The sequence below is a fragment of the Salminus brasiliensis genome, chromosome 20 (assembly GCF_030463535.1).
Source record: "Salminus brasiliensis chromosome 20, fSalBra1.hap2, whole genome shotgun sequence".
In the NCBI taxonomy this organism is placed as follows: Eukaryota; Metazoa; Chordata; class Actinopteri; order Characiformes; family Bryconidae; genus Salminus; species Salminus brasiliensis.
Window position 1 is genome coordinate 6486591 of NC_132897.1, and position 23778 is coordinate 6510368.

At 40.6% G+C, this 23778-nt stretch overlaps 1 protein-coding gene across 1 annotated transcript; it reads left to right on the plus strand.

Annotated features, from left to right (window-relative positions):
• The first annotated feature begins 608 nt into the window (after positions 1 to 608).
• On the plus strand, positions 609 to 23247 carry sec14l8 (SEC14-like lipid binding 8). Its single transcript, XM_072664644.1, has 12 exons — positions 609 to 752; positions 1615 to 1690; positions 6506 to 6549; positions 10352 to 10414; positions 10669 to 10857; positions 12294 to 12389; positions 12595 to 12655; positions 12845 to 12928; positions 14374 to 14480; positions 20852 to 20991; positions 22446 to 22615; positions 22697 to 23247. Exons 1-12 carry the CDS (start codon positions 699 to 701, stop codon positions 22840 to 22842), a joined length of 1230 nt encoding a protein of 409 aa, XP_072520745.1. The 5' UTR covers positions 609 to 698; the 3' UTR covers positions 22843 to 23247.
• Positions 23248 to 23778: the final 531 nt, after the last annotated feature.

A 23778-nucleotide genomic window follows, 5' to 3' on the forward strand; every position in this document is an offset into this window, starting at 1 on the left:
CAGATGCAGGGAAACATAAATACAGTAAATAGATACAAGAGCTTCTCATTCTGAAGAAAGTAATGAGATCTTGTAAGCTAGTCTGAAGAACAGAGCTCGGTTCCTCCAGGTTTCTCCTGAACGCCCCCCAGTCCAACTCCATCAGCAGCAGCAGCAGCAGCAGCAGTTCACCTGATTTACCATCATTAAGCACTGATTTACCACCAAACCAGGTGTTGATCTGAGGAGAACTAAATAATACTAGACTCCATGAGGAGAGCTAATGAACACCGTGATGGAAAACCACGACTTGCTGTAAGAATGTTTTTTTTAGTATTTATTCTAATATCAGTGTTTTACTTTGTAAATAGACACTTAAGGCACAATAAGGGAGTATCGTCTTATTCTAATTTTCACAGGGGGCTAAAACTTTTATATGGTAATAAAATAAATATAATAAAAATAATAATTATTTTAGATTATAATTATAATATATGAAATCTTACTAAAATAATAATGAAAAAAAAATCGAGTGTGACGTCACTCGGACAGTGGGCGTGTGTTGTGGTTGGCGCGCCTCTGGTGGGCGTGTCTTGTAGGTTCTGCCCCTCCCAGGCCCCCAGTGGGAGGGATGAGGAAGCAGCTCTGCTCGTGCGAGTGTTATCACCTCTCACTCCTCCGTTCATTCGGGCCTGTTAGCTGCAGCGGATGACGACGAGATGAGCGGCAGAGTCGGAGACCTGAGCCCCAAACAGGCTGAGGCTTTAGCACAGGTGGGTAATTTCAGCTCCTGCTCCATACTGGTCTTCTTTTCTAACGAGCTTTTTACGGGTTTAGACATCGTTAAAGATCGAAAAAAAAAGCACGCGCCGGGTACCCCCTCCCACCCCCCTCCGCCCTCCAGTCTCCCATCAACTCGCTGAAGGGCGTGAACTATGGAGTTACGCGTGAGATGCAGTAGCTCGGTAGTGCAAAGCAGGGCCTGAATGAGGGCTGTTTCTGTGCCTGTCAGCCCCTGACTGCTCCTCAGTGAACTTGCACGCTGTATCTGCGCATGTAGGTTGATGCAGTGTTGTGCTGATTCATCTGCATGTCCCACCTTGAGCTGCTTGCGTAAGTAGCAGGTCTAACACCAGTGTTTTTTTTTTTGTTTTTTTTTTTATCGAAATTTGGTTTGCTAACAAGTGTGAAACTTATATAGTAGGCTAAGGCTTGAATGGGTCCAGAAAAGACTTAGAAATTCAGAAGTCACCATCCAAAAAGTGTGAAAAATTGTAAATTATTATTAATATGTCAGTGTGGCAGGCGATTCCAAACTTTTGAACGCTTGTGTAGGATACAAGCAGGGGCACTGCCAGAGATATCCAAATATTACACTGGTCCACACAACTCTAGCTAACAGTTCAGCTGCTAAAATACTCAATTAACACATTGTCAGGGCCCCTATCAGTCACAGACCCTTAGAATGGTCCTAACTTGCCCCCCCCTCCCCCCTCCCTCTCCCCCTCCAGCACCCATATGGTATTTTTTAGTATAATCTATTAAAATAATTAACCAGCCAGTTTATACCAGTTAACGCTGGTGATCTCACCAAATCTAATAAAAATCCCTTGACTCTTTTTTTTCACTGGACAGTTTCGTGAGAAGCTTCAGGATGTTCTCCCACAGTGTCCTTCTCAGAGTGACCACTTCTTACTGCGCTGGCTTAGAGGTAAGAACAAGATGGACTTATGGGACTTGTGAGTCTATGCAAGACAGAAGCCTGTTGGTTGTTATGTATAAAGCTTTTATTAGTATTTTCCTTACACACAGCACCAGTCAAAGGTTTGGATACACCTGGTTGAATGTGTGCTGATCGCCATCTAAAAACATCTGGTCCAGAGGACACTGGGGGGACACAGGTATCCAGGGTAGTTAGGATGTCGTGACGGGGGAGGGATTTAATTAGAGCTAAACCAAGAGGAGATGATTTGGTCACACACTCTATTAAGGCTATTTACTGGTCTTTGTAAATGAGTAAGTGTGTATTTATTAAAGTACACTATTGTACGTAGTTGCATGGTTTGAGAGGTGTTTCCACTCTCACACACTCACACACACTACATTTCTACAACTTAGGCCTACCTGAAACCCCCCAGCCATGATATTTTCACTACATCTACAGTGTTCTCTTTTAGAAAACAAAATTATGGTCACCCTAGCATTTGGATCAGCACACGGTCAGGTGTATCCAAACTTTTGACTGGTACTTGTACTGGTACTTGTTTGTCAGGGCCAATACCTAGTGTTTGACACCATCAACACTACAATTGACAAGCCAAAGTTAACACACCTCCACAATTGTGATGGACGCAACACTTTCAGGTTTACAAAGCTGGCGTCCTAAAGATTTATCCATTGGTAAATGACCACTGACCTCGAAGATTAGCCCTAAACTAAGGGTTATTTGAGCTTCCATGATTCAGAATTGAATAAATCCCAAACGACATTTTAAAACTGTAAGACAGCGCTTGTGTTGATGTCCGATATTTTCCTTCAGTGCGGTTGACTGACACATCCGAATCAGTGTGGGCCTAATCTGTGTCCTGGAAATCCTCGTTTGCAGTGTAGCCAAGTCCCATGGGGAGATTAAGAAGATAAGAATAGTATCAAAATAGTAATAGCGTAACAAGTGTGCTGGAAAAACTGTAAAACCCAGACGTAAACAAAAAGAGTGGGTGGAGACTTCGGTGTCCTCATGTTCAGTGTTTTATAAGCGTGATATTGCAATCTGTTGGTATGTGGGGGCTGCATTGTCCTCATGTTCCCTGTTTTATTAGCATGCTATAACAGTGATATTGCACACTGGGATTTCCAGAGTTACTGTGCTATTAGCGTAGTGGCCTAGTAACCGTACTTAACTCTGTAAGTTAAGAGTCCACATAAAATACCATGTTACACAAATTCAGTTTCTCTAACAGTTGCACATAAACTCATGCAGTGAAAGGGTCTATTGTTCTGTCCTGACACAGCAGAAGCAGAATGAACCGGATTAATCCCAGCTGTAATCCGATTAGTGACTGTAAAACAAAAACGTATCTGTGGGGTTAAGTACAGCCGACTGTATCAGTGCCATTATTAAGAATATATTTATTCACCAAATGTTCCTTTCAGTCCTAACAGTTAGTTCGAGCAGTTACTGACATGTAAACATACTGTGAACTAGTTTAAGTCCTCCTTAGCTTGGTTCTGGGATCTTTTATATGCAGGTGCCAAGGCTGTTTTCCTATAAGCCTTAGGCTTGTGGCATAAGATGTCTGTGTTCAGAGCCAGCAGCTCTGGACAGACTCCAATTATGTCCTGGTCAGCATTACTAGAGAGCAAAGGACCAGCAATATATCAGCCTTCTAAGATAACATATCCCTGCTTCATACATGCTATTGTTTCAGTACAGTACATGTCCGAAAGTTTGTAGACATCTGCTTATCCAGTATTTCTTCTGAAATCAGTTCCCCCGTTCCTGCAGTAGCAGCCTTTACTTTTTTTGGAAAGGCTTAACACTAGTTGGAGCATTACAGCGAGGATTTGATTGCATTTAACCACAAGAGCATTTGTGAGGTCAGGCACTGATGTGGTATGATTAGGTTTGGATCGCATACGTGACTTCAAGTCATTCCAGAGGTATTGGATGGAGCTTCATCAGTCCAGGGAAGGCAGTTCCAGTGTTTTGGGGGCTTTTTACCCATCGATCTGATGCTTGGCACTGGGCATGGTGACTTAGGCTCATGTAGGGCTGCTCCAGAGCTATTAGCAATGCTTTTCTCTTGAAGATCTGTATATATCTGGACGGACAGTAAATACTTTACAGCTTTACGAGTTTAGAATGAATGTAATATCGATTTTTTGGCTATTTTAAAGGTGTTTTCAATGTAGTGTTTGCCAGAGTGGCCATTTATTGTGAGTTTCACATGCCTATGATTGCCAGTGATCTTTCCTAGGAGTTGCCTTATAGGCCTATCTCATTTTATTTAAGATAAGATTGTGCAGAGATTTGACAGTTCAGACGTGAGGTGTGCTGAGTTTGCATTGCAGCACAAGCCTCGTTATATGGTGGAATAGTCATTGTGACTTCGAGTTAAGATCAACAGTTAAGATTATCTCGGCTTATATATTATGTAACCGTGCCTGGGATGTATTCTGTGATAACTTTGGCTTATCATAAAGATAACTCCAGATCTAAAGGATCTAAATCAGTAACAAAAAGCATACAACACCTAAAGGAATATGTCCAGTTTTTATATGGTTGCTTGGCATCCGTTGTCTACTGTTACTACAGTGCATCTACAATCCATTGCACTGTACATTACAGTTGTTGTTAAAACAAATAAAATAATAATAATAATAATAATTGAATATTCATGTGTTTTATTTTATTTGGTTTTAATGGCTTATTGCTTCATTTTGCATGTATGTGACATGGATTGACCCCTTGTAACTGAGCAGAGATTGGTTGGAGGCAGGCATCAGATCCGTCTTAACCCAATGACCGCTACTGTCAGCTGTAAAATATAATCCCTGTTGTGGGTATTAAACACTTCTTAAACACTACTGTATGGCATAGTGAGTAAGTGTGTGTTATGGAGCAGGCCTGTCACCGGTTCAGTCATGTGTGAACAGGTGTCACAGAGGTGACATTAATCTGAGCTACACTGAGCTACACACGCAGGGCCAATGCAAATACTGTGTGAAGTGAGCATGTCATTTGCATGGGCAGGGGCATCCCTATGCTGATTGCATACTGGCACTGACTACCTAGGGTTTCCTAAATGAGATAGCTCTCAAAGGCCAAGACTGAAAAATCTTAAAAACTCTACTTAGCTCCAGTTAGTCCTCCCCTTTGTGGGATAGTCCACACTGTCACTAGATTTGATCATAGATAATTGTGGTGAGTGCTGCTGATAGAAGAAGTTCAGTAATATGAAAAGCAAAATAGGGGAACCAGAATGGAGAGGATTACAATTCTGTTGAGTTGACTTTTATTATTACAGTAAAACAACCAAAAAAAACAAAAAGCTTTATTCATATACACTGTATGTTCAAATGTTTGTGGACACTCCTTCTAATGAATGCATTCAGCTACTTTAAGTTGCACCCGTGGCTGGCACAGATGTGCAAATGTACACATGCACATAGCCTTGTCTAGTCCATGTAGAATAGGACTCTTGTGCCTAATGCCAGGTGTGGGTTTGAAGGGCATAAAGATCCCCAGCACTGAGCTGTGGAGCAGTGGAACTGTGTTCTCTGGAATGATGGACCAGACAGTACTTTTGGGATGAGTTGGGGATTTGAGGATGAGGAGGGGTGGCCATCGTCCAACATCCTCACCCCAGTAACGCTCTTGATTTTGGAATAAACCATGAATGAACAGGTGTCCCAATACTTCTGTCCATAGTAGTGTGTAAAAAAAAAAAAGATTAAGTAGAGGTAGGTAGCACTATATTAAACCTTATTGGGTCATATCCACCCCTACCATCCAGGGTTCAGGGAAAATAATGGCCCGTATTTATAAACTTCTCATAGTAAGAACGCTGATCTGGGATCAGTTAGGTTTCACTGAATTCAGTTAGTCAGACGATAAGAGGTGATCTTAGATCAGTACTATAAATCTGAGATATATAATGAGGCCCATTCTTTGTTGTACTGTTCTCATATCCTGAGGGTCAGAACACACTTCACACTTGAAGAGCCTAACAGTCCTAACAGCAGTGAATTGAATCTCTATCCCCAAAGTAGCTTTCTAGGAAAGGCTTGATTTAAATTATTTGCACTGTGTCAGTGTTGTATGATTGCTACAGAATCTTATCAGTAGCACAAGAGAACAGTTTTCTTATCATTGCAGGGCTGAGTGAACTCTTCACTTCTTTGGGTCTGTTCAATAAAGCGTATGGTTAATGTGTTACCAAAGAATTCCTGACCAAGTTCACATATGGTCTCCTGTGGTCCGCCACTCATTTTGCTAAACCCCTTAAACCCTAGGGGGCCATATGGCCCCAATGCTTTAATTCCCTACTTTGATAACTGCATAACTTATGTGGCAGGTTAGTTACCAGCATGACCAGCTTCAACAAAACTGCTCAGCCAGCTTTACCAAATCAGTATAATCAGCTTAACAGCCATATCAGCCAGTCATTTTTCTAAACCAGCTCAACCATCAAACTCAAGTTTTACTGTACACTTAACCAGCTGGCTTACCTGCATAGGGTATGTATTCTCCTGGATGTCAAACTTTTAAACCACCTCGACCATCTGAAAGCAGCACAAGCTGGCCTTGAGTTGGATTTTCCAGCAGGGGAGATACGAGACATTCAGACAGAGATTAACTAGTAGTTACTTAATAATAAGCCTGCAGTTTAGGGGATTAGGCACTTCCAAATCTCAGCAAAGGAGAAATTGTTGCATCTTTGTTTGTTAAGTATTGCTAGTTACCCATATCTTCTTCTCCCGCTGTGCTCTGCTCACTCACTCTTTATTTCATTTCTCTTTTCAGCCAGAAATTTCAATGTGCAGAAATCTGAAGCAATGCTACGAAAGGTATGGTACTTTTTTCTCTGATTCTTTATATAAAACATATGGCTTATGCTTTAGAAGAATTACTGTGTGTCCAATTTAAAGACACATTTTAATAGCATGCTGTCAGAAATTCCTCATTATATGAAAATGTGCTGAAAATGTAAGTATGAATGTATGAAAATGTATGAAAACTACAAAACCTGCCTCTGTTGGGCCCTTAAGCAAGCTCCAGGGGCGCCATAGACAGGCTGAACCTGTGCTCAGATCCTGGCTTTTTCAGCTGGGATGTGCAAAAAACTAGGGTAGTGGTTGCATAGTGGTTAGGGTGCTGGGTTATCGTTAACCAGGTTATGGGTTCGAGACTGGGCCCTCTGCTCAAGGGCGAATTGGCCTGTTAGAGGAGTGTATCAGTATGAATTCTTCTAGTGGGAGATGTCCCTCAGGGTGTGGTGGGAACCCAGCTGTGAGTTGGAATTCATGCAACAGACTCAGTTCGATGAGTCACAACGTTAGCCAGTCACAAGCTGGCAGCACTCATGACCCTGTTCCTGGTTGGATTCTGCTGATTCAATTGTGTCAGGGTTATGTACTCCACTGACCCTATATTCTCAGTTCCTTTATAATCAGTGAAGGTGACACAATTCACTCAGCCCTACATTGTTCTCAAATATATATATAAAAAAAAGGAAGTTCGATGGTTAGTTTTGAGAAACCCAACATTGCAAGAAGCAGCTTTCTTTGGTTCACAATACACACAATCCTAAAGGATACAACAACTTAACGACTTTACACTGATGAACATGACTACAGTTAAAGTATGACTCTCTTAGCGCCAATTATCTCAAGTCTTGACATGTTAGCTTAGTCTCAAAAAACTGCTCCGACCGCTGTGGAGTGAACATACACAGAATAGCCATAAATGTTTCCACCTGTTCAGAGAGAAAGACATTAGAGATTAATGAGAAGAACCACAGTACACACCATGTGTTGTTTTTCCAATGCTCCTCAGGTGAAAATAGAGAGGGTATTGGGAGACTCACATACTACCACTAACACACAGGTACTCTGGTATCTAGGAAGGTATCTCCCTGGTTTCTGTTTACATGAACATTTACATTTAGCAGATGTCCTCACGCATGCCCTTACAATGACATACTGTCTACTCAAAAAGCTCTTCCTGGTTTAAATCAAGGGTATTCAAATAGAGCTTATAATGCTTTTGTTGGCGTAACTGTCTCTACTGTCCAGGGAAGAAGGTGGTCTACTAGATTTTGGAGCAATTCTGCTGTGAGAATTTGATTGTGTTTAGTAACCAGAACATTAGTAAGTTCAGGATGTTGGATGATCACCACCCCACCTCATCCCCAACTCCACAACATACCAAAAGTGGATAAAAAGTTGGATGAAGCACCATCCACCATTATTCCAGAGAACACAGTTCCACTGCTCCACAGCTCAATGCTGGGGGCTGTATACCTCTCTAGCCCACGTCTGGCATTAGGCAGCATGGTGCCAATAGGCTCATGTTTATCTGCTCCAGAGAGTCCTATTCTGTTGACAGTGCTTCTGTGTGTACATTTGCACATCTGTGTCTGCAGTGAGTACAACCTAAAGTAGCTAAATGCATTCATTAGAAGGGGTGTCCACAAATATGTGGACATATAGTGTACCTCTGGGTCAAGACGTTTCCAGAAACAATTTGTGTTGTGTTTTGACTGTGGTTATCAATAGCACATAGTTCCGCACTTGGCATGAAGACCTGTCCTTCTAGTATTTTCCAGCACAGCTTCTTCCACAGTTGCCTTTTTGAGAGAAGGTCAAAAGTAGTTTTCACGTTCTTTAAATTACTAGAAATAAAGGAGTTTGGAAGTTTCCAAACGTTTACCAATCACGCCCAAGTCCATAAAGTCCATATATGAAAACTAAGCTGCAAAAACAGCCCATTTAGGAATCACTCTTTATATATCTCTTCCAATTCAGCTTACAACAGCTCTGCCCGCTCACACTGCCGTTCTCAGAAGTGCTTCGGCTCGAAGTGCCTTTGAATGAGGCACATTAAAAGGCAGCCAGTCGGAACAGAGTTTATTTATTATGCTTATATCCATGTTGAGCACAGTAACACAATCATCCTGCTTAATTATAAAGGCTTCAAATAGGTTTACAACACTATTTTAAGGGACCACTTTTTACCCATTCCATGCACAGTCTATGAAGGTAGATGGAGTCCTTTTCTTTGGAATTTTACAAAAGTAAAGAGGGCAATGGATCATAAATACGTTGACAAGACTCCTTAGGGGGGGACAGAACTTGCCATGTGGGCAGAAATAGGTTTGTCTCAGTGTTAGAACAGGATTGGCTGTTCAGAGGCATTGAATCACCTAGATAAAGAGTTAGCATGCAGTTGGAGACACTGTCAGTTTGAGACGGTTGGATACAGTTGAGCTGACTTGGAGTGAGAGAAAAGAAGAGTTTGAGAAGATTGTTTAGAGGACATAGATAGTGAGGCCTTATCAGTACAGCCTCCACTCTGGCTGAGACATGGGGCTGAGAGAAAGAAAGACATGTTATGGTTATTGATTTATTAATTGTTGTACCAATCCGTTTTTTTAGTTCCATTAGGTATTAGTTCTTCCTATTTTGCCATCGTAAAACTGCAAACCCTCACTTCGCATTTTATAGCTTAATCATAAAATTATGTCATTCATTCTTTACCCTTTGCCAGTTATGTCCACTGGGAGAAAATATGTAAACTGATATGTCTGAAAACTGAGGATAAATGGAACTGTATAGGTGTGGCGCTGCACAGACTGTTGACGCTAGAAAAGTAATGATTGAATTTATGTTCTCTATGCTCCCTAATAATTTTATTTTTGTTCAATGGCAGGAGCAGGACAATAAATTATATCTATATGTTACCCTATTAGAAAGGTTTGTGGCCGCTCGGTTGAGTTGCCCAAATAGGGTAAACAGAATTAAATGATAATGTTAGCTCAGCATAAACACTGCACAAGAACATATCGCCAATTTCCTAGCTAGACTGAATTGAACACTGTACGTTGAATAGCTATTGCTACAACTATAGGATCACTCAAACCACATACAAGTCAATACAAGTGTAAACAGAATGCGTGATCAAATTCTGCCAGGCAATCGGAAATACGTCTGTCGAAAAAAACATTACTACAAATATTAATAACTGTGGATCTTGGCTTCCTTCTCTCCCTCGCTCTTTCTCTCTCTCTCATGTGTGTGTGTACACGCTCTTACTCGCACCAATTTACCGTTAGATGATGGCAGTATTACAGAGTTTGTTCCCTTACTGTTTAAAAAGCCTGGTGCATATTCTGATAGGGCTGTTACAGGAATGCAAGAACCATCGATTGTTCCCCTGTGTTGTCGAAGAACCCCCACTGTTCCCCTAAACCATTCACAGTCTCCTGGTGCAGAACAATTTTGATGAAAAAACGCTGTGTACAGAAAGTAAAATGGAAATGATGTATGTGTTGGTGAGCTTCTTAAGTGGAACACTAAAATCTGATCTAATCTAGTCACACCGGTGACACATTTTAATGAAACATTAAACAGAATCCGGTCAAAGTAGATCCAGATACTATACAGATACAAGACATATGTTAATGCCAGGGCCTTAAGTAGCACCTTAATTTTTAAGAGTAAAGTAGTCATTTTGTTCCTCTCTGATCATTTTCTTTTATTTTATTGATAATCATTTTTATTAATAAGTAAACTTTATGCCAAAAAAAGATTCTGAGATGCTTGAAAACTGTGGGCCCTGATCTCAGAAATGTTCTCCTTTACCTTTTAGCATTTGGAGTTCCGGAAACACATGAAAGCTGACACTATCACTGCTGACTGGAAGCCCCCTGAGGTATAATGCACACATAATGGACACTATACAACCTAATGGAAGTCCCAGTTGGAAGTCCCAATCAGAAAACAGTCTCAAGTTTCAGAGATGGCATTTCCATTATTATCTTATTCTTATTAGATTTCTTTTAGGCTGCTGTCGAACCACGTTTTTCTGTTGAGTTAGCCTCAGCATTAATGCTAAAGCTTGACAGAGTTCAGATGTTAACCTTTATTCTTTTATTTCTGCCTGTTGCTGTTGTGCTCCCCGTCCAGGTGATAGATAAATACCTCTCTGGAGGCATGTGCGGCTACGACAGAGAGGGCAGCCCTGTCTGGTATGACGTCATTGGGCCTGTGGACCCCAAAGGTCTCCTTCTGTCAGCTTCCAAGCAGGACTTCATCAAGTGCAAAGTCAGAGACTGTGAGATGCTGCAGAAAGAGTGCGACTTGCAGAGCAAACGGGTGCGTTCTCAAACCCAGTGCTTCTTAAACTGGTCCTCAGGGACCTGCAGACGGTCCAGGTTCTTTTTGCAAACCAGTAGGCAACATATAGAGCAAAAATGTAGACCTTCTGAGGGTCTTTCTCACTCTGAGGACTGGTGTGATAACCACTGCTTTATAAACTCTATAAATCACATCCATGCTCACCTGTCCTACCTGTGGTTGAGTTAACAGTCATGTTATTGATTGCAAAAGCACAGGGAGATACGTTATCATCATTTACATAAGATCACCCAGTAGAAGGGGGAAGATAGGAATACGGAATAGGAAGATATAGCTCTTATTTTATATATATATATATATATATGTCCATATATCTATATATATATATGGTTTGATAGTTATAAATATAAAGAACATGTATTTTCACAGGTGCTTGTTTAATAGCTGTTCTCCTGAAATATTGTGAAATACACAGTCATAACAGAATATACCACCTACCTAATAGTGGAAATAACCACCCTTGGCTCAGATGACACTACGAGACATCTTGACATGGTCTGTATTAGGTGATGGAAGGTGTTTATAGAGAGTAACTGCTCCACACTGGCACGCCAATTGTTCAGTTCCACTTGCCGGAGCCGTCATTCCTCTTTGGCATCAATGGCCTGTGCGGCACCACAGTTATGCCATTGGGAGGCACTTAAGGTGAGAGAAGTTTATTCTTGGTACACCTTCACAACAGCGGCTGTAGAACATCCCACAAAGTTAATCATTTCCGAGATGCTATCACCCTTTACCCGGTACCCTATTATCACACCCTTTTTGGACATTAGCCAAATCACATCCTTTGCCCATGCCGACTGTTTTGCACTCGCTACAACTGACTGGTGTGCATCAATATACCCTTTCGCATGGCATCGGTGACGTCCCGGACACAGTGCATTACAAACCAGGGGTAGTCATAATATTCTGATATGACTGTGACAGTGGGCGAAGGTCCTTCTAGAGCCGCCGTAGTGAAGGTGAACAGAGAATGGACTTCACACATTAAGTGCCTCCCAACGGCATAACAGTGGTGCCCCATAGGCTATTGAGGCCAGATGTGGAATGTGTACTCCGGCAAGTGGTACAGAGCAATTAAAGTGCCACTGTGAACCAGTTATCCTCTATAATCACCTCTATAAACACCTTCCCTCACCTAATACAGTCTATGCCACCACTTCTTCACATCTTGCTAGTTTCATCCAAGCCAAGGGTGGTCATAATGTTCTGATGACTGTGTAAGTCTGTGCAAACGTCCTTCCTCTATTTTTATGTCTAAATAAACAGGATAAAGTGAGAACTGTCACTTCCCATGTTTAATTTTTTGTTGACACCCTTCTATATCGGATGTCTCCTGTTCTTCTGCTGTTTGTTTATACAAAGCGCCCGTCTCTCTCTCTCTTGCATATCAGTTGGGGAAGAACGTGGAGGCCATCACAATGATATATGACTGTGAGGGTTTGGGTCTGAAGCATTTATGGAAGCCTGCTATAGAACTCTATGGAGAGGTAGGATTATATCCCTGTGTATTTAGCGTATCTGTGTGTACTCTAATGACCTTACCCTCTGCTTTGCCTCAAACATGCCTCTGTTGAAATGTAAAATGTGTAAATATTTACATGTCATGACCCCTTGCTGAACATGGCTTAAAAAAGGGGGACAGTTCTTGGGGACAGAACTCTTGAGCAATCAGCAGATGTTTATTTCTTATAGGTCCTGACCATGTTTGAAGACAACTATCCGGAAGGTCTCAAGAAGTTGTTTGTAATAAAAGGTTTGTTCTCATATCCAGTTAAATATTGACACAACATTTGTAGTTTATGCATAAATGATAACTACACAGTAACACAGCTATATGAACACAGTTTTCTCTGCATTAGTGAACGTGGATGGATTGTGCTAATGACTTGTAACCTGATGGCTTGATTGCTTTTATGCTACAACGTTTTGTTTGTTTTTGCAGCACCCAAATTGTTTCCTGTGGCCTATAATCTGGTGAAGCACTTTCTGAGCGAAGACACTAGGCGCAAGATCATGGTTCTGGGATGTAAGATAAACAAACCTTTTGTGTTATCTCACTGATTGATCACTGATTCTCACTTATTGCTGTTGACTTTTGCTAGGCATGAACCAGTGAATCTGCAGTGTAAAGTCAAGCCAACTTAAAATATGTATTATATATTATATAAGTAACTGATTACAGAGCAGAGAATTTAACTTCAGCTGCAGCTCATTTACTAATGTTTTTAAAAAAATGTGTTATGAGAATTTTTGGCGGAACTAAGTTAAATGAACTCTAAAACACTCTATATGTTATTTAGTTGTTTTACAGTGTGATTTTTAATTAAAGCCCATGGGAACCTAAATCTACTTTTCTGTCTAATGAAGTTAACCTAGCTCTTTAGGGCCCCCAGTTTAAATGTACAAAGTATGTCTCAAGAATATATTCCCAAAGTCTAATAGAAAGTCCTGCTGTATGTCACCAGTATTGCTCTCCTCGACATAGAAAAGTGGGTCAGTTTTGCCTCAGCATACCCCTGACCAATCACAAGGCTAACATGGCGTCACCATCTCTCCAAGTCTGAGCAACCTGGAGAGCTAAAGATTAAGCGAAAGCTAAACCTGGCGAGCTAAAGCTCAAGCCGCAATTTGGAGAGTGGCTACCATGCACGTCCTATCATTCTTAACGTCCAGCGTCTGTCACCTCTCCGCTTCACTGTGGAATTTAGTGGCTGGGTGCCGGGATGGACGGAAAGTCCCCACACAGCACCGTAGCCGGGGATATCTGCTGCCTGCAGCACCCCATCTCGTAGGCCACTGCCGGAATGGAGACGTTTTTATAAATGGGCTGATAACTTGGTTACAAATAGCAAAACCTTAGTAAACCGTAAAGAATGGTAAATTCACAGCCACAGTTTAAAGTAAAAAAGCACAAAAAATAAAACACAAATCAGCGTTGCCTTGGTAACTCTAAATATAGATTATTAATATTCGAATATTGAGACCATACCTAGACCGAGGTGTGAGGAATGAGCTTTAAAATAAAATATGTAAGCATTGTAAAGTAAGAGTTAAAGTCCTGCTCTACTGATTAGGGCCTGGCTGATATGGACCTTTTAGTGGGTGCAATATAGATACCGATTTCAGAGGGCTACAGTTTCAATAGGCGATATATAAAATGAAGCACACAACTAAAATCTAGAATGTAAAATTATATGTCAGTTGTCCGTAGTTTCTCAAATCTCTTTATGTGAGTTACATGTTTGTATAACATAGCTTATATACATACAGTTAAACAGGGGGCTCAGTTGGGTTCTTCTGTGGGAAAGGTGTTTTGGCATTGTGTGTCTACATCTTGATGCTGCCGTGACCAAATTGCACATAACAGATAAACAGCTCAGTTGTATTTTAATTGAATGTTCAATACTAAGGTGTACCCACAGCTTAAGCACTGATTGTGATCGAAATTGCATCTGTTTTAATCCTGTTCAGCGAATTGGCAGGAAGTTTTACGGAAGCATATCGACCCTGAGGAGCTCCCAGCTGTTTACGGGGGAAAACTGACTGACCCTGACGGCGACCCCCGCTGCAAAACCAGGGTAAGTGATGGAGGTCACATAGGGTCACAGCCCTGCCTAAGTGACATCAGCTTGTTAGCAAACAGGTAGTTGCAATTGCAGGCATAGTGTCATAGTTAGGCGCTACATGCATTATTTAATGCTGAACAGGCTACTAGTCCCTTTTTTAACTAGATAGTCATGTCTTGAAATTGGCTTGTGTTGAAAATCAGCTGAAGTTGCAACATGTACTTCCTTTAAACGTCCTGTCCTTCGGTTAGTAACATATGTTCCTGAATACAGTCTGTATCTTTCTCAGCTCAGCTTGAACAGTGTTCAGTGTGCGTATGGCTGTCGGTTCAGTATACAGTAACTCACCTCATATCTGTAGTAACAGTGGTTTCACCACTGCTGGCACTCACTGGGATTAAATGGGCCCTAGAGTGGAAAACTGTGTTTACCTTGGCATAGTTAAATACTTAAATACTGTTGTTCCTCCCATGTTAAGTCGGTAAAAGAGCTAGGCCAATCCCAAAACCCAAAAGCTGTTAATGTACCCCTCCAAAATTGACAAACTCCACCTGCTAGTCAAATCGATGCTAAACACAACAACGTCAGGACAAGATGGAAGCAAAGGCTAATAGCTAATACTAACCTTGGCAGGTACTAGGCTAAAAGCTAACCATACCAGACTAGAGCTTAATAAACTCTGATCAGCTGCAGGTTTCATTCTGAGGGAAAATAACAGGGTGGTAAACATGCTTGTTAAACTAAGCATTTTTCACCTCAAACAAATTCACATGCTTAGTGTGCATCAAAAGACATTAAAATACTTAAATAATAATAATAATATAGAATAAAAAACTTTCTGGTGGGACTTTCAAATAGTACATTATCTATGATCAGTCTAGTTTAGAGTTGATTTTAAGAATCTGCCCTGTGCTTTCACAGATTTAGTGAAACTGAACTGCCTAGACAGACCACACTGATTCTGCAACACCAAGCCACTGCTTCAGGATCAGGCAGTAGCAGCTTTAATATTAGCCTTGTAGGCCTAGTATCCCGGGCTTGGTATTCATCAGTCTTACTCTGAGAAACTTAATGCAGACCCTGATGCAGTAGAGCAGCAAAGAACAGCCTGCATGTTCTACATGTTCTGAGATCTCAATATATTAGAAGTAGGCAGGTTGGCAAGCATTTCCTCAGGTTGTGCACTCTTGGCTTTTGCTAGATTGTGAACTATGTTTGAAATGTGCTCTATTGCATACAAATATTATCTCTAGACGGAAACATTTAGATAGAAGATTTAGAGATTATGGTATTGCCTGGAGCAGAGCCCAGTTTGTTGCTTCACTGTGCGTTATCAATTGCATTGATTCACAGCAGTGATTAGAGATTTTTTTTTGTTAGTTATTAGTGTTCTGCCTCACAGCATCAGTATTAACAAGCATCTCAAATTGGACTATATATATATATTGCATTATTAACAATTTATTAATATATATCTGTAGTAACAGTGGTTTCACCACTGCTGGCACTCACTGGGAAAACTGTGTTTACCTTGGCATAGTTAAATACTTAAATACTGTTGTTCCTCCCATGTTAAGTCTGTAAAAAAAGATCTAGGCCAATCCCAAAACCCAAAAGCTGTTAATGTACCCCTCCAAAATTGACAAACTCCACCTACTAGTCAAAGCCTTTCGCTGCTAAACACAACAACGTCAGGAGAAGATGGAAGCAAAGGCTAATAGCTAATACTAACCAGGTGAAACACCGTTTGGCAGGTACTAGGCTAAAAGCTAATCATACCAGACTAGAGCTTAATAAACTCTGATCAGCTGCAGGTTTCATTCTGAGGGAAAATAACAGGGTGGTAAACATGCTTGTTAAACCCACAACTGAGCATTTTTCACCTCAAACAAATTCACATGCCTAGTATTTGTGCAGTTTATTAATACAGACAATTTTAACAGATTTCATCAGAAGTCAATAATTCAACATGTCATGGAGGATGGCTTACAAAAAATTATATTGGGCTGATATAAGCATCCTCTAATAGATCTGTCCTGGAAAATGACAACATTCATTCAAGTGAATTTGCCCTACATGGCATTGTGCATCCTGTATACTTGGGTGGTATGACGGTAATACTGTTTACCACAGTACAACTTCTGTTCTGTGTCTATCTAGTACACGGCAAGTAAGCTCATCCCCCCATGTGCCTTTAAGAGATCCACACCCACCATATTTGCAATTTTAGCAACACTGAGTTTGACTGAAAGACAGCAAGCCCTAATGAACCATCATCTTTGAAATCCGATTTCTGTTGCACATTATTGTCTACAGAGAGAACCATTTAGAAGATAGAAGAAGGAGATATGGCATTGTGGTGCTGTCTGGAACAGAGCCAATTGAGTTGCTTCACTGTGTGTTGTAGATTGGATTGATGCTCTGCAGTGACTAGGCATTTCTATCAGTTATTAGTGCTGAGAGTTAAAGCTGTGGCATGCAGTCTGACTATGGGTGCAGTAGTCATTACACGCTCTAAGCTAATGTTTTCTGGACATATAATAGATGTACAGTGATCCAAATGTGTCTGGCAGTGTATCACAATACCAGACAGTCTGGGGATTCTTGTTAAACGTTACCAACAGCATATCGCCATCATGCAAAAACCTTGTGCCTCCAGAATAGCGACTTTAGAGGAGAAGGCAATCTTACTGGCTTTCAGTGGAAGTCATTGTAAAAATATTTTATTCAAAGTCAATTTTGGAGCATTTCTACTAGTCCAGTAAAGAACAAACCCAGTAGACGCAGTAAAGAACAACTGCCAGATTCAAGTTATGTAAAAAAATGACAAACAACAAAAATGGGGATACAGGTTTTTTGTGTGACAGCTACAATCCATATATATATATATATATATATATATATATATGTGTGTGTGTGTGTGTGCATGTGTGTGTGCGTGTGTGTGTGTGTGTGTGTTCTGATATGTATATATATATATATATATATATATATATATAGTTATATCAGAATATTATGACCACCCCTGGTTTGGAATTTACTCGTCCCATGTTACCCTCCTCACACACTGTCCTTCAATGGTCAAGACCCCACAGGCCTACCACAGAGCATTCTCAGAACTGGTGGTCTGTTAATTTGTGTTGCACTGGTACCAGTGGATCAGTGCTGGTGGAGTTCTTACACATCCTCAACATCACTGCTGGACTGAGAACAGTACACCAACAGAATGTCCAACCAACTTTACATCTACAAGGTGGACCAACTAGGTAGGAGTGTCTAATAGAGTGGACAGTGATTGGACAGACACAGTGTTTAAAAACTCCAGCAGCACTGCTGTGTCTGATCCACTTGTACCACCAACGTAACACACACTAACACACTCACCATCACCATGTCAGTGTCACGGCAGTGCTGAGAATGCTGACCCACCACCCAAATACTACCTGCTCTGTGGTGGTCCTGTGGGGTCCTGGTTATTGAAGAACAGGGTGAAAGGAGGCTTACAGTAAGTCTGCAGAGAAACAGATGGATACAGTATGGAATTCTAGAACTACACTCAGTGCTCTTATATGGGACGAGGAGCTCATTTAATGGGCCAGGTTCAATAATATTCATGTATGATTGTATATATACTCTATTGTGCATATTGATTGCTGATTTATATGTTATTATATCTTATGGTGATACAAAAGGTCTTACAGTTGCAAATTCAGGTGCATTGGCATAGTGACAAAGTGAGTTCCCAGACTGTATGGTTTCTAAAGCTTTCTGCTGTAGCTAAATAATGTTGCTTATTAAATGCTTATCGGGCCCAGTAAGACAATGCAGAAGTAGTATCATGCCTTTCAAGGCCTAGTAATGATCTGACATGTTGTCTGTCCATACACACTTAGGTAAAGATGCTGCCCCCTTCAGGACAGGAGGAGAGGTCTTTATGAAGCCACACTGGACTCTTTTTTTATTCTCTTTGGGATTGCCTAATTTTGTTGGACGGAGATTTTAGCGGATAAACATTCTTCTAATTAATCCAGTGCTAGTTTTTTAGTTTCGGACTGGTAATACTCAAGTTGTGCAAAGGCAAAGATTTGCTGCTTTCACACGAAATAGAGGCATTTGTTCTTTTCAGGGTCTCCTAAAACAGAAGCTGTATGTATAGATCAATTTGCAGCCGTGCTTCTGTTTGATAAAGACACATAATGTTTCCTGTGCTGGTCAACCAGTAATCCATGTTCAGCAGGGGCATCCATGTTTTCTTCACTACCATGGGAAAAAGAGTTAGATAAAATGAAGTTGGTGTGGGTGTGTGTTTGTGAGGACAGCTGGGCCTTTTAGATAGCAAGTTCAAACTTAACATTGAGTAACTGAACGAATGAATTCTGAGTATTTGTGCAGGTGTGTATATGTAAAAGTTTTGGGGATTCTTTGTCAGGACCTCTTTTTTAGGGTTGTACAACAGACCTTCTGACTGACGAGCAATCTGTGTATTTGGTGTCCAGTGCAGACTAGCCATAAACAGCTCCTTCAGGCATCTGTAGACAGTGTGTGAATTCATTGGTGATCCAGCTCTTCTCAGCAACACTCTCAAATCCCTATTCAGGTCTTTAACTCCATACAGCTTGACTGTAAACATAGTAATTGTATGTACATAGTCTTAGTCACGTACCTTCATCTGCTGCAATAAATGTAGGACTAGACAGCTTGTGTTTCTCCACTTATTGCAACAAACAGTAAACACTAAAACAATACAAAAACTGATAATGACATAGTCATATCCTAAGCAGGATATTTGAGACTGTATAAGATAATCACAACATGTTATAATAAGAAAAATGAGTGACTTTATATATTGATATTATATACTGTTGCGCAAAAAACATGTATCTCCATTTTATTTCATTTTTTCAACTACTTTTTGACCTAATTTGATCATGATCTCAAAATGTCATGACCAAAAAAAAATCTCTAGAATGACTTGGAATAAAATCTTTTTACATTGATTTCCACTGAAAGTTAAGGAGGTTTTTCTTTCTGTTGAAAAGTTGTCCTTTTAGAGATGCAAGGTGTTTTAGGGACAGTGATGATATGTAGAAATTACTCAACATTCTGTGCCAATATATTGATCTGATATACAGATTAATAAAGTGGTATTAAGAATCTTAACTTAAGAATCTGAACAAGTTAACAACACATAAAAGGTAGTTGACATCAATTAGTATAACGTGATTTGCATATTGCTTATTGGTTTTATTATATTTGTTTGTAAATCTCTGGCCAAAACCTCATACAAACAACCTGCCCAGTGCAGTACATAAAGACACAAAGCAGAAATAAGAAGCTTAGCTGTGTCTGATCTAAAGTGATCTGGAGCTTCTACAGTAAAAATAATCTTATTGCTGAGAGAAAGAGTTTTAAATAGTGTGCTGAGGTGCCCAAAACCTCACACACACAACCTGCCCAGTGCTGTACATAAGGACACAAAGCAGAAATAATAAGCTAAGCTGGTCTAGATAGAAAATTCAGACATTGGTTAAGAAAACCTTTCCAGTTTTGGTTTTCGATCCTCAAACCAGTTTGAAGCTCTGCTTTTAAAACTCATGCTCAGAAAGCATTTCAGAATGAAATACTTCAGCACTGTGAAAAGCTGCCATGGTGCTGAGAGACTGCAGAAGAGAGTAGAAGAGGCAATGAGGAGGAGTGTGTGAATAGGGGGCCCACTGGAGGTTTATCTATTATCCACAATTCTGTTTCCCTCCCTCTCTCTCTCTCTCTCTCTCTCTCTCACGCTCTCTCAATTTTGCTGTCAGCCTTTTATCATTGCATTACTTGCGTAATCCTAAGTGTTGAGCTTAAGCATGTCGTAAGACATTGGTTCATTTTATGCACTTAATTACAAATGAGGTTGGATTCATACATTTACTGATAATATTCCAAATATTAATACTTAGACACTGTTATATGTTTATGATGAAAGTCTGTATTTACCTTGTAATTCTTTTTTTTTGGGTTTCATTTAACTTCATAAGGATAGGCCTTACCAAACATGACTGTGCTTAGAAGGCTTATTCAGATTTTGTTAGCTAATGTACCCTTAAATGAGTGAGTATATTGCTGTATATTATATACCTTATAATATACCTAATATACCTACTATAACTGCATCAATTACATGACGATTGTACAAGTGTACATTCCATCCACAACACACTATATCTTCACAATGTCATATTAACCACAGCAGTCTCCCCACAAATCCTCCTGTCATCTCAGTAAGTTTCATTTTCCTTTTTCTTCTTTTCATTTCCTCTCACAAACAACTTTCTCTTATGTTCAAAAGGAGTTAAAACACCTTCAATGTTAAAGCTGTTACCTGTTTTTCTGCACAGATTAAACAGGGAGGGCAGGTGCCTCAGACATACTATGCACGGGAATTCATTAAGGTGCAGTACGACCAGAGTGTGTCCATCAGCCGTGGGTCCTCACACCAGCTGGAGTACGAGATCCTGGCACCGGGTTGTGTGCTCAGGTAAGGTATTTTATAGAGCAGAGTGTGCCCAGCAAACATACTCATGTGAGGCTCACATAGGTGGAACGTGGGCTAGGTGGGTTCCAGGTTGGCATGGACTCATGTATGTACATGTGTTGTTACTGGGACCCCAGTTGGGCTTTACAAATGGACTCCGTTGGAACAGTCCACCCTAATCTCACATGGGTCCCATCTAGGCCCCATGTGCTGTACAACCCAGATGTGCCTCATGTTTAACCCCTCGTGGTCCCATCACTGACCCTGGTGGGCATCCATATTTGGGACAAACTATAAACCCATGGACAAAACATTCTGGTTCCCAGATGGACTAACCATACAGGTCCCACATAGGCATGTCATTCCTTATCTTTTAAGTTTAAAAAATCAAATTTGCTCAGTTTTGCCTCATCATAAATATAGTTGATCAGATTTCCGCAATGTATACACCCAACCATCCAACCTTTATTTTTTGTGTGTGTGTGTGTGTGTGTGTGTGTGTGTTTATCTGTTACTGAAGGTCCTATTCTATTGGCAAAGCCTGACTATATATATATATATATATATATATATATATATAGTCAGGCTTTGCCAATAGAATAGGACCTTCAGTAACAGATAAACATAAATCTATTGGCACTATGCTTAATGCCAAGCGTGGGCTATAGGGGAATGTCATGCGGGTATCTTGCCAACATCCAGACCTCATTAACACTCTTGTCACTGAATGCAATCAAATCTTCACATCAGCGCTCCATAATCAAATAGAAAGCCTTCAGTAGAGATAGAGTTACTATAGCAGCTTTTTAATATCCTTGATTTCTGAAGAAGCAATAAATGAGCAGGTGTCCCAACACCTTTGTCCATATAGTATTCATTAGTAAACTAGTAAAAGGCCATGTAAAGGCTTGTCTGCTACTGAAGTTGCTGCTGCAGCCAGTGGGAGCATTAGCGATCGAAGGTCTCTGCCCACAGCTACATAACAGAGGGGAAATTCTATTTCTTTTATTATCGACTGAATTATGCTATGAGTTATGGACGTATCAGCCACCTGGGGGCGCACTAGCCAGGTTTGGAACAGCAAATGTGTAATTTAAGATAAGATAATCCTTATTTGTCCAACAAATTTGTCCAACAAGTGATTTGTCCAACAATAAACATTTTATGCTGATAAATTACCCATTGCTGTTCAAGACTCGGCTGGTTCTCTCCTTCACACTCCTCACGCTGGAGTTGGCTGCCCACCGCTCTGGGTGTGTGTGTACTCACTGCCCCTAACACGTGTGAGTGTGTGTTCACTACCAGATGGGTTAAATGCGGAGGACACATTTCGCTGTACACTGTACAGTGACAAATACGTGCACCTTTACCTTTACCTTTACCTTTACCTCCACATACTTGTCAACCCCATAACGTGCACTTTTCAAATCTCATTCTCCCTCCATTCCTCCCATCAGATGGCAGTTCTGCTGTGAGGGAGCAGATGTGGGCTTTGGGGTCTTCCTAAAGAAGAAACTAGGGGAGTGGATGAAGGCGGGTCAGATGCAGGAGGTGGTGCCCAGTCAGCGCTACAATGCACACCTGGTACCTGAGGATGGATCCCTCACCTGTGCAGAGGCAGGAGTGTGTGAGTAGAGAACAACAAGAAATGGATAATGTGTGAGGCTCAGCTCAGTAATGAAATTACTAATGGGACTTTTTCTTTTAGATGTTCTACGATTTGACAACACTTACAGCATCTTTCAGTCCAAAAAAGTCAGCTTCTCTGTGGAGGTACTTCTGCCCAGCAGTGACAGCCAATCACAGCCCCAGACAAGCAAAGCGTCAGGACAAGAATCTCCCAGCAGCCAGTAGGACACCTGCTCAGAGACTATAGAGTCTGGCACTTGAAGCAGCCTGTCTTGTATTCAGGCCTAACATGGAAAGGGTTTTGGAGCTGTACAACAGAGTGGGTGAACTAAGAAAAATGCTGCTGTTAGGAAGAGAATGAGTCAAAGTCATTTATTCTAAGTCCAGCTTGAATACTCGCACAAGCCCTGGCATCACAGGTTTCCCATCAGTACATTCCAGAGTCCACGTCATGGCAGTGAAGAGGTTGTATGTGGTGTTTATTTAAATATGAGGAGGTTTCTATACAGCTGATGCTGTACAGCAGATCTGAGTTCAGAAGCAGTAAATTACATGCTTACTTATACTGATATATATATATATATATATATATATATACAGTCATGCCCGAAAGTATTCATACCCCTGGCAAAGTTTGACTTAAATTTACTTTTATTTAACCAGAAGTTATATTTTTGCCTTGAAACGACACAGGCATCTCCCAGGAGATAACACGATGATGTACAAGAGGCATCATTGTGGGAAAAAGTATTTCTCAGCTTTTATACACATTTGAACAAAAAATTTTGGACATGCCACTTTTTGTTCAAATGTGTATAAAAGCTGAGAAATACTTTTTCCCACAATGATGCCTCTTGTACATCATCGTGTTATCTCCTGGGAGATGCCTGTGTCATTTCCAGGCAAAAATATAACTTCTGGTTAAATAAAAGTAAATTTAAGTCAAACTTTGCCAGGGGTATGAATACTTTCGGGCATGACTGTATATATATATAGTTACTGTCACACAGAAACATCATATCTTCTAAATAGCACCTTTACAGGAGAAGGAAAAATGTTTTGAATTTCGATGGAAGTCAATGGAAAAATATTGACATAATGTAAACAACAGCTGCCAGATTCAACTTATGTCAAAAAATAAAATAGATGTCAAAATTGTAG